Raw genomic sequence first — 12,533 nt, forward strand, 5'->3', positions numbered from 1 at the left:
TCAGGATAAAGAGCCACGAGGGTAGATGTGATTACTTAAACACACTGCTAATGTTAGCACTGAGACTGCTGCTACAGACTGATCGGCAAGATGATTCAATTCCCATACAGTGCTAAAGATACAGTATAGTCACATACTATGATACTATATTATGCTATGCTATACTGTGCAATACTATAATATGCTATGCTATACTATACTATGCTATGCTGTGCTGTGCTATACTATTCAATGATATAATATGCTATACTATACTATACGATGCTTTACTATGCTATGTTATACTATGCTATGCTATACTATTCAATGATATAATATGCTATGCTATACTATACTATAATATGCTATACTATACTATACTATACTATGCTATACTTTGCTATGCTATACTATGCCATGCTATACTATGCTATACTATGCTATACTATACTATGCTGTACTGTGCTATACTATGCCATGCTATACTATGCAATGTTATACTATGCTATGCTGTAGTATGCTATACTATGCCATGCTATACTATGCTATGCTATGTTGCACTATACTATACTACACTGAGTATACAATACATTAAGAATAGCTGCTCTTTCCATGACATAGACTGATCAGGTGAATCCAGGTGAAACTATGATCCCTTATTGATGTCACTTGCTAAATCCACTTGAATCAGTGTAGATGAAGGGGAGGAGATGGGTTAAAGAAGGATTTTTAGATAACTGAGACATGGATTGTGTATGTGTGCCATTCAGAGGGTGAATGGGCAAGACAAAAAATGTAAGTGCCTTTGAACGGGGTTTGGTAGTAGGTGCCAGGCGCACCGGTTTGTGTCAAAGCTGCAACGACGCTCAACAGTTTCCTGTGTGTATCAAGAATGGTCCACCACCCAAAGGACATCCAACCAACTTGACAACTGTGGGAAGCATTGGAGTCCACATGGGGTGCAACTCAATATTAGAAGTGTGTTCTTAATATTTGGTATACTCAGTCTATAATATACTATAATTAACTCTACTACAGTGCCCTCGCAAATTATTCTGGGTACACCTGAACAAAAAAAGGCTGTGAAAAAATGTCCTTGATGTTTATCAGCTTGATATTACACTCAAAATATCATATGAATTTAACCTTTAATTGAGTAAAAATTGTTCAAAAGAAAAATAATTGTAATCACAATGATTGGCAACCTTTCATTTAGAACTTTGTGCACCCTCCCTTTGCCAAGATAACAGCTCTGAGTCGTCTCCTATAATGTTTGATGAGGTGGGAGAGCATATCCTCCTATCACCTAGATAACAGCTCTGAGTCGTCTCCTATAATGTTTGATGAGGTGGGAGAGCACATCCTCCCTTTGCCAAGATAACAGCTCTGAGTCGTCTCCTATAATGTTTGATGAGGTGGGAGAGCACATCCTCCCTTTGCCAAGATAACAGCTCTGAGTCGTCTCCTATAATGTTTGATGAGGTGGGAGAGCACATCCTCCCTTTGCCAAGATAACAGCTCTGAGTCGTCTCCTATAATGTTTGATGAGGTGGGAGAGCACATCCTCCTATCACCTAGATAACAGCTCTGAGTCGTCTCCTATAATGTTTGATGAGGTGGGAGAGCACATCCTCCATTTGCCAAGATAACAGCTCTGAGTCGTCTCCTATAATGTTTGAAAAGGTGGGAGAGCACATCCTCCCTTTGCCAAGATAACAGCTCTGAGTCGTCTCCTATAATGTTTGATGAGGTGGGAAAGCGCATCCTCCATTTGCCTAGATAACAGCTCTGAGTCATCTCCTATAATGTTTGATGAGGTGGGAGAGCACATCCTCCTATCACCTAGATAACAGCTCTGAGTCATCTCCTATAATGTTTGATGAGGTGGGAGAGCACATCCTCCATTTGCCTAGATAACAGCTCTGAGTCATCTCCTATAATTTTTGATGAGGTGGGAGAGCACATCCTCCCTTTGCCAAGATAACAGCTCTGAGTATCTCCTATAATGTTTGATGAGGTGGGAGAGCACATCCTCCTATCACCTAGATAACAGCTCTGAGTCGTCTCCTATAATGTTTGATGAGGTGGGAGAGCACATCCTCCCTTTGCCAAGATAACAGCTCTGAGTCGTCTCCTATAATGTTTGATGAGGTGGGAGAGCACATCCTCCCTTTGCCAAGATAACAGCTCTGAGTTGTCTCCTATAATGTTTGATGAGGTGGGAGAGCACATCCTCCTATCACCTAGATAACAGCTCTGAGTCATCTCCTATAATGTTTGATGAGGTGGGAGAGCACATCCTCCATTTGCCTAGATAACAGCTCTGAGTCGTCTCCTATAATGTTTGATGAGGTGGGAGAGCACATTCTCTCTTTGCCAAGATAACAGCTCTGAGTCGTCTCCTATAATGTTTGTTGAGGTGGGAGAGCACATCCTCCCTTTGCCAAGATAACAGCTCTGAGTCGTCTCCTATAATGTTTGATGAGGTGGGAGAGCACATCCTCCCTTTGCCAAGATAACAGCTCTGAGTCGTCTCCCATAATGTTTGATGAGGTGGGAGAGCACATCCTCCCTTTGCCAAGATAACAGCTCTGAGTCGTCTCCCATAATGTTTGATGAGGTGGGAGAGCACATCCTCCATTTGCCTAGATAACAGCTCTGAGTCGTCTCCTATAATGTTTGATGAGGTGGGAGAACACATCCTCCATTTGCCAAGGTAACAGCTCTGAGTCGTCTCCTATAATGTTTGATGAGGTGGGAGAGCACATCCTCCATTTGCCTAGATAATAGCTCTGAGTCGTCTCCTCTAATACTTGATGAGGTGGGAGAGCACATCCTCCATTTGCCTTGATAACAGCTCTGATTTGTCTCCTATAATGCTTGATGAGGTGGGAGAACACAGGAAGGGAGTTGAGATCATTCCTCCATACATAAACTCTCCAGAATTCACCCCATAGCTTTTCAATCGTGTTTTGGGGACTGGAATGACCATTGCAAAAGCTTGATTCTATAGTCAATGAAAAAATGTTTTGTGTGGATTTGGGAGTGTGCTTTGGATCATTGTCCTGCCAGATGATCCCAACTACGACCCAGTTTTGGCCTAAACTCTCCTGGTTATTGATGAAGCCCATGATGCCATGTATCCTAACAATGTTCCCAGGGCCTTTGGAAGTTAAACAGCACCACAACATCACAGATCCACCACCATACTTCACAGATCCACCACCATACTTCACAGGTCCACCACCATACTTCACAGGTCCACCACCATACTTCACAGATCCACCACCATACTTCACAGACCACCACCATACTTCACAGGTCCACCACCATACTTCACAGGTCCACCAACATACTTCACAGGTCCACCACCATACTTCACAGGTCCACCACCATACTTCACAGAACCACCACCATACTTCACAGGTCCCCCACCATACTTCACAGATCATCCACCATACTTCACAGGTCCACCACCATACTTCACAGATCCACCACCATACTTCACAGGTCCACCTCCATACTTCACAGGTCCACCACCATACTTCACAGGTCCACCTCCATACTTCACAGGTCCACCGCCATACTTCACAGGTCCACCACCATACTTCACAGATCCACCACCATACTTCACAGGTCCACCTCCATACTTCACAGGTCCACCACCATACTTCACAGGTCCACCACCATACTTCACACGTCCAACACCATACTTCACATGTCCACCACCATACTTCACATGTCCACCACCATACTTCACAGGTCCACCACCATACTTCACAGGTCCACCACCATACTTCACAGGTCCACCACCAGTAGGGATTATTTTATTTCTGCATGACCATGACTCTTCTGCATGACCATGACCATGACTCTTCTGCATGACCATGACCATGACTCTTCTGCATGACCATGACTCTTCTGCATGACCATGACCATGACTCTTCTGCATGACCATGACTCTTCTGCATGACCATGACCATGGCACTTCTGCATGACCATGACCATGACTCTTCTGCATGACCATGACTCTTCTGCATGACCATGACCATGACTCTTCTGCATGACCATGACTCTTCTGCATGACCATGACCATGGCTCTTCTGCATGACCATGACCATGACTCTTCTGCATGACCATGACTCTTCTGCATGACCATGACCATGACTCTTCTGCATGACCATGACTCTTCTGCATGACCATGACCATGACTCTTCTGCATGACCATGACTCTTCTGCATGACCATGACCATGACTCTTCTGCATGACCATGACTCTTCTGCATGACCATGACCATGACTCTTCTGCATGACCATGACTTTTCTGCATGACCATGACCATGACTCTTCTGCATGACCATGACCATGGCTCTTCTGCATGACCATGACCATGGCTCTTTTGCATGGCCATGGCTCTTCTGCATGACCATGGCTCTTCTGCATGACCATGACCATGGCTTTTTACACCAACCTCTGGTGTTTGTTGCCAAAAAGCTCTATTTTAGTCTCATCAGACCATAGATCCTGGTTCCAATGAAAGGTCCAATGACATGTATCAAACTCCACATGTTTACATTTGTGGTTTGGGGACAGCAGTGGCTTTCTTCTGGCAACCCTTACAAATAAATTGTTGGCATGAAGGTGTCGTCTAATTGTAGTTTTGGAGAATTGGTGACCCCAAGATGTAAACAATTTCTGCAATTCTCCAACTGTGATCCTTGGATATTTGTTTGCCACTTGAAACATCCTTCTCACTGTGTGTGGAGGCAAAATACACTTGTGTCTCTTCCAGGCAGGTTCGTCACAGCTCCAGTTGTTGAAAATGTCATAGTTATTGCCCTAATAGTGGAGATGTGTTTTTTCAGACGTGTAGATATCTCTCTTTTTATAGCAATTTCCTGATTTGTGAAGGTCAATATGGCCTTTCCCATGTTGATGGATGAGTAAGGGGGTTTAGCCTGTGTGTCACCTCATTTTTATACCCCAGTGAAACAGGAAGTCATGGCTGGAACACTTAAGAGTTCACAGAAATCTTAATCGGAATACACATCAATTCGATTGTTTTGTTCATCAGAATTTCTAGGGGTGCCAGTAATGTTTCTGAAGAAACAAAAACATTTATTGTTGATATTTTATTTTTTTCTTTGAAGAATTTTAACTCAATTAAAGGTTAGATGCATATGATATTTTGAATGTAAGGTCAAGATGATAAACAACTGACATTTTTTCACAGCCTTTTTAGTTCATATTTACCAAGGGCACCAACAATTCAAGAGGGCACTGTATATTATACTATACTATTCTATACTATCCTGTATAACTGCAGATACAGTGTACTGACACACTGTAGACCAAGTACTGAATAGTCCCGTGCTATGTCATCTCTCTCTGCAGAGCGACCCAGCTTTGTGAAGCGTCCCGGCAGCCAGGTGGTGCTGGTGGACCAGAGCGTGGAGTTCAGGTGTGAGGCCCGGGGCGACCCGGTTCCCACTGTCCGCTGGAGGAAAGAGGACGGAGAGCTGCCTAAGGGAAGGTACTGTACTGTATGACTCATCTTCTGGCCACCTTTATTACAGCACAATCCCTATATCGCTCTATTTCATCCCTCACTCCCTTTTGTCTGTCTGATGATCAGCATGTGTACATTTACAGTAAGGTATGAGTGTGTGTGTGTGTGTGTGTGTGTGTGTGTGTGTGTGTGTGCGTGCGTGTGTGCGTGCGCGCGTGCGTGTGTGTGTGCGCGTTTGACTGACTACCTGTGTGTATTCCAGATATGAGATCCGTGAGGACCACACCCTGAAGATCCGTCGTCTGACCTCTGCAGACATGGGTTCTTACACCTGCGTGGCAGAGAACATGGTGGGCAGGGCGGAGGCGTCGGCCACCCTCACCGTCCACGGTAAGACCACACAACTATATTACTTACTCTAGTAAAATACTTTACATCAGCATTTCCCAAACTTGGTCCTCGGGACACCAAGGGGTGCACGTTTAGTTTTTTTGCCCTAACACTACACAGCTGATTCAAATGATCAAAGCTTGATGATTAATTGTTTATTTGAATCAGCTGTGTAGTGCTAGGGCAAAAACCAAAACGTGCACCCTTTGGGATCCTGAGGACCGAGTTGGGCTAACTCTGCTGTACATGTTTACCAAGGAGAGGCCAATGCACCAGCTATCTTGAAAATATTGTACATTGTTACGGTACTTAGCCCTGTTGTTGAGCCTAAATTGCTGAAAGGTATATTGATTGTTCCATGTGTTTCAGTCTCTCTAGTTGTATTGGTTACGGGGAGTTTTAGCACCTTAGATGTAATTTAGCTCAACCGCACTGCTACCCAATTCTGGAGCCTGAAAGGTTATTACTTTCACCCGTTCTCTCTCAATTAGCTGATTGATTTCTAATAAAGGTCATCTGAAAATCCATAGATCCTCTTACACTTTACACATGGGAGCTCAATGATAATCAATTCCATTTGCGGCACCCCTAGGAGCAAGGACATTCCTTTAGAGGCAGCTCTCTGGTCATGTTTAAGATGCTGTATCAGTGGTAGGCCTGTGAGAAGCCTCTGTGTGTCTCTCTCCATTGTACATCCTACTAACACAGTGAGAATAGAAAGCAGCTGGTCACAGAGTGTGAACACTCAGAAAGGAGTCATTCAGTAGAACAAGGGGGCCTGGATCCCCCCAACCCTAAACCCTCCTGGGAGGCAAGCAGGGGGAACACTGGGGTCATTTAACAACAAGGTAATGGGAATATCGGGGTGCCGGGGAGGAGGAGGAAAGGGGGTAGGGGATAGAAGGTGGTTCAGTGCACAGGGGATGGGGGATGGGGTAAGGAGGGTGGGGAGGTGTATAATTAAGGGGTTGAAGTGACTCAACACTGGAGCAGAACAAGATGGGAATTGAGGCTGGATGAGGTAGATAGGGGGTGGAGGGTGTGTGTGTGTGTGGGGGGGAAATGTTTGTATGGTGAGGTCAGATGTATAAAATTGTATTCCCAGCAGTCCTCGAGCGCTATGAAGAGACTGGACATTTGAATTTGACCCTTCTATTCTGTATGACCTCATGAGCAGCATATTATCTCACATGCTATACATGTATTAGAGGAAGCATGCAGGATGAGGTAAGACCCTGTATTAGAGGGAACATGCAGGATGAGGTAAGACCCTGTATTAGAGGAAGCATGCAGGATGAGGTAAGACCCTGTGTTAGAGGAGGCATGCAGGATGAGGAAAGACCCTGTATTAGAGGAAGCATGCAGGATGAGGTTAGATCCTGTATTAGAGGAAGCATGCAGGATGAGGTTAGACCCTGTATTAGAGGAAGCATGCAGGATGAGGTAAGACCCTGTATTAGAGGAGGCATGCAGGATGAGGTTAGACCCTGTATTAGAGGAGGCATGCAGGATGAGGTTAGACCCTGTATTAGAGGAGGCATGCAGGATGAGGTTAGACCCTGTATTAGAGGAGGCATGCAGGATGAGGTTAGACCCTATATTAGAGGAAGCATGCAGGATCAGGTTAGACCCTGTATTAGAGGAAGCATGCAGGATCAGGTTAGACCCTGTATTAGACCCTGTATTAGAGGAGGCATGCAGGATGAGGTTAGACCCTGTATTAGAGGAAGCATGCAGGATGAGGTTAGACCCTATATTAGAGGAAACATGCAGGATGAGGTTAGACCCTGTATTAGAGGAGGCATGCAGGATGAGGTAAGACCATGTATTAGAGGAGGCATGCAGGATGAGGTTAGACCCTGTATTAGAGGAGGCATGCAGGATGAGGAAAGACCCTGTATTAGAGGAGGCATGCAGGATGAGGTTAGACCCTGTATTAGAGGAGGCATGCAGGATGAGGTAAGACCCTGTATTAGAGGAGGCATGCAGGATGAGGTTAGACCCTGTATTAGAGGAGGCATGCAGGATGAGGTAAGACCCTGTATTAGAGGAGGCATGCAGGATGAGGTTAGACACTGTATTAGAGGAGGCATGCAGGATGAGGTAAGACCCTGTATTAGAGGAAGCATGCAGGATGAGGTAAGGGCCTGTATTAGAGGAGGCATGCAAGACGTGGTAAGGTATCTCACAAAAAAAGTAATGAAATCAACAGATGTGTGACTGTGGTTTGTTTGTGCCGATAGGATCAAAGCCTCATTTTACCAAGCCCTTTCTGACCTCTCGATGAAGCCCTCCATACAGCCAGTTCTTCCCTACCATATAATACCATCAGGAAAACTCTAGACCGTAGTTATATATAAAAATATAAAAAACCTTAGCCTTAGCTCTCCATACGAAGCTTCATTTAGTGTGGGGTGTGAGTCACAGAGCCTCTGGCACTGATCTCTGATCTCCAGTCAGCCTGGCCAGGGACATGGTGAGGCCAGCTCGGATGGCAGAGAGACCAGGGAGGGCCTGGACACTGATGGAGGGAAAGAGAGAGGATAGCTAGTTAAAGACAAGCAGGCCACCGTCCAAGCCAGGAAATTGTATGCTCCTAATTGCAGGACATGGGCAAGCTTAAGGAATGAAAAGCTGGGTAATTGTAGGTCTGAATAGGGCAAGACAGGAGTAGATGGCAAATGAAAGAGAGAGAGAGAAAAAAGAGAAGCAGAACAGTGGCAGATTTTCGGCATGTCGTATTTGCAACCGGCCTGATGCTTGTCAGAAGAGCTAGCACATGGAATGACTGATCTGTCATACGTGTTATCGACTCTATAATCATGTGTGTCCCATCAGATCACTGAGGACTACAAGATGGGGGAAAGAAACACAAAGGGATAGATTAAGGCACAAGTAACATGTTTTTTAACAACAGTCAGGATAGGAAGGTTGCTGATGCATTGCGTAAGATTTCTTAGACAGTTGCCGCTGGTTTAATGTAATTTCAGTGGTAGTGAATGGTTGGCTCAGACGGTGTGTTACACTGGAGTAAATCAGATTGTCTGCTTCTATGTGGAATTCATGTAAATGTTCTGATAATTCAATGCTCTGCCAGTAACTCCCAGATGAGGGTACTGAAGGGCCATTTAAACATGGCTTGCATCGAGAAGGAAAGTTCACAGCATCACAGTATTGCGAGCTGTAGCATGAAACATGATTCAATATTTGTGTGATTACAGAATGTTATGTGAACAGTATATTCATTTTAATCGTTTTTGCTTGAATCGAAAGTGTTGAAATAATTTATCACGACTCTTAAGTGAAATCTTAAAAGAGTTATGTGCTGGTTTGTTTGGCCCATTCATTCCAGAATGGACAGACAGAGGTTTTGTTCTTCACACCTCTAATGGCCAGATCCTCAGTGAACAATGTCAGCATTGTGCCGTGGCGCCCAGAGATATTTATCTTTCTCACTGCTCTGCTCTCATTACTAACTTAATCAGTGAATTATTGTTTTACACACGTGTTTGCCTGTCTGTTACACCTCCTCTGGACATATAAACACGTCAAGTCAAATATTCCATTTATTGATGTAAGAAACACATAAACGGCCAGGCCATGGGCTTGGTTAGATTTACTGTTTCATTGTAAAATCATTCATCTACACCAGATCAGAATGTGTAGCTTTAGTCATTCAGTACTGAGATATCAGATATATACATTATGGTTCTGTGGTGGTGTTTGTGTTTTGTTAAGGAAACTACATGGGGATATGAGGATATTCAACATTAGAATGGGAATACTGTATTCTAGTATCACTGGTAAAACAATGCAGAGGACCAGTGGGCTTCTCTTCGCTGGTCATTTTGCCATTAGTTGTGATTTATTTGTGGAAAGGACTTGAATGGAATGGAAGCCCCAAGAGTGGCTTTACTAACAACCCATGGAAAGGGACTGGAATGGGAGAAGTGTTGCCTAAAGTACCAGAGAGAGTTAGAAAGGGGAACCTACGTCATACACCCACTACAATGTGCACAGCAGAGCCTGCTCCTAATCAGCTGTTCTCATATGAATAAAGTAAGCAGGATGATGATATACTGTAGACCCAAAACAAGCTGTTAGAGGCCAGAACACACAGTCAATACTCTCACTGTCTCTCTCTACCAGACCACACAGTCAATACTCTCACTGTCTCTCTCTACCAGACCACACAGTCAATACTCTCACTGTCTCTCTCTACCAGACCACACAGTCAATACTCTCACTGTCTCTCTCTACCAGAACACACAGTCAATACTCTCACTGTCTCTCTCTACCAGACCACACAGTCAATACTCTCACTGTCTCTCTCGACCAGACCACACAGTCAATACTCTCACTGTCTCTCTCTACCAGACCACACAGTCGATACTCTCACTGTCTCTCTCTACCAGACCACACAGTCAATACTCTCACTGACTCTCTCTACCAGACCACACAGTCAATCCTCTCACTGTCTCTCTCTACCAGACCACACAGTCAATACTCTCACTGCTTCTCTCTCTACCAGGCCACACAGTCAGGAATCTTTTTTTCTCCTATAAATATCAACATCATATCAATCTTAATCATGTTACAAATGTAACCAAATAGAAGGATTCCTTTCTGTTTTCCATAATAATCACATACAGCCTTGTGATGGTTACAGCATGCCAATGCACATACAGCCTGCTTATGGGCTTGTTGTGGAGAATCAGGGCAGGCCTAAGCAGCCAGTGAATGAGAGTTTACAGACCTACACACACGCTAACACACACACAGTCCTCCTAGTGGGATCTCCTATTAATCAGACTTAGCATGTATTTCTGTCTAATATGAGCCCTATGAACAGCAGCAGGCCTCTACTCCAATCCCTATGAACAGCAGCAGGCCTACTCCAATCCCTATGAACAGAAGCAGGCCTACTCCAATCCCTATGAACCCCAGCAGGCCTCTACTCCAATCCCTATGAACAGCAGCAGGCCTACTCCAATCCCTATGAACAGAAGCAGGCCTACTCCAATCCCTATGAACAGCAGCAGGCCTACTCCAATCCCTATGAACAGCAGCAGGCCTCTACTCCAATCCCTATGAACAGCAGCAGGCCTCTACTCCAATCCCTATGAACAGAAGCAGGCCTACTCCAATCCCTATGAACAGCAGCAGGCCTCTACTCCAATCCCTATGAACAGCAGCAGGCCTCTACTCCAATCCCTATGAACAGAAGCAGGCCTACTCCAATCCCTATGAACAGAAGCAGGCCTACTCCAATCCCTATGAACAGAAGCAGGCCTACTCCAATCCCTATGAACAGCAGCAGGCCTCTACTCCAATCCCTATGAACAGAAGCAGGCCTACTCCAATCCCTATGAACAGAAGCAGGCCTACTCCAATCCCTATGAACAGAAGCAGGCCTACTCCAATCCCTATGAACAGCAGCAGGCCTCTACTCCAATCCCTATGAACAGAAGCAGGCCTACTCCAATCCCTATGAACAGAAGCAGGCCTACTCCAATCCCTATGAACAGCAGCAGGCCTCTACTCCAATCCCTATGAACAGCAGCAGGCCTCTACTCCAATCCCTATGAACAGCAGCAGGCCTCTACTCCAATCCCTATGAACAGCAGCAGGCCTCTACTCCAATCCCTATGAACAGCAGCAGGCCTCTACTCCAATCCCTATGAACAGAAGCAGGCCTACTCCAATCCCTATGAACAGCAGCAGGCCTCTACTCCAATCCCTATGAACAGCAGCAGGCCTCTACTCCAATCCCTATGAACAGCAGCAGGCCTACTCCAATCCCTATGAACAGAAGCAGGCCTACTCCAATCCCTATGAACAGCAGCAGGCCTCTACTCCAATCCCTATGAACAGAAGCAGGCCTCTACTCCAATCCCTATGAACAGCAGCAGGCCTACTCCAATCCCTATGAACAGCAGCAGGCCTACTCCAATCCCTATGAACAGCAGCAGGCCTCTACTCCAATCCCTATGAACAGCAGCAGGCCTCTACTCCAATCCCTATGAACAGCAGCAGGCCTCTACTCCAATCCCTATGAACCACTCTACACGGGTTCCTGGCACACAACAGACCCCCCAGTGGGCAGGGGGCTACACTGCTCTCTGGTCCCCTCCCCCCAACTCCCTCTGATCACAACACAGATAGAGCCTGACACACACAAACACACACACGCCCCAGCACTGCATGGCTTCCTATCCCCCATACAGTTGTGACCCAGACAGGCTTCGAGCTGACCTCTCCCCCCTGGTTCCAGGTCCACCACTGTGATCACAGCAGCATGGTAGAGGTAGGGTTACCTCATTAAAGGCTTAGACACATATGAATGGAGGTGAGTGAGGGTGTGTATCTTTATGGGTGTGTGTGCTGAATGTGATCTTGTGTAGGTGTATGGGTGGGTGTGTGCATGCGAGTGCTTGTGCTCGTGTGTGTGTGAGATACAGCGATTCCTCCTTGGTCCGACACACAGATACCCTCTTCCCCTGGAACCTTTTGAAGTAAGGATTATCTGCATTTTACAGCATGTGATAGGTGGGGAAGGATCATTACTCTGAGTGACAGCGTTATGTTTCTGTGGGAGCCGTTTGAGGCAGACAGATTAGATAAGGTTTCTGATTGGCTGGGGAAGATTTATGGCC

General features: G+C 45.5%; 1 protein-coding gene across 3 annotated transcripts in view; it reads left to right on the forward strand.

Annotated features, from left to right (window-relative positions):
• The window catches only part of robo1 (roundabout, axon guidance receptor, homolog 1 (Drosophila)), a 397,432-nt gene that overhangs the window by 273,396 nt on the left and 111,503 nt on the right, over positions 1-12,533 (forward strand). For all 3 annotated transcript variants that reach the window (XM_090223910.1, XM_036964908.2, XM_090223911.1), the window contains exons 5-6: positions 5,373-5,511; positions 5,750-5,877. In XM_090223910.1, the coding sequence (XP_090080036.1) occupies positions 5,373-5,511; positions 5,750-5,877 (267 nt within the window). The remainder of the gene's footprint in view (positions 1-5,372; positions 5,512-5,749; positions 5,878-12,533) is intronic.

This window comes from Oncorhynchus mykiss, chromosome 27 (assembly GCF_057628025.1).
Source record: "Oncorhynchus mykiss isolate SJ-2025 chromosome 27, ASM5762802v1, whole genome shotgun sequence".
In the NCBI taxonomy this organism is placed as follows: Eukaryota; Metazoa; Chordata; class Actinopteri; order Salmoniformes; family Salmonidae; genus Oncorhynchus; species Oncorhynchus mykiss.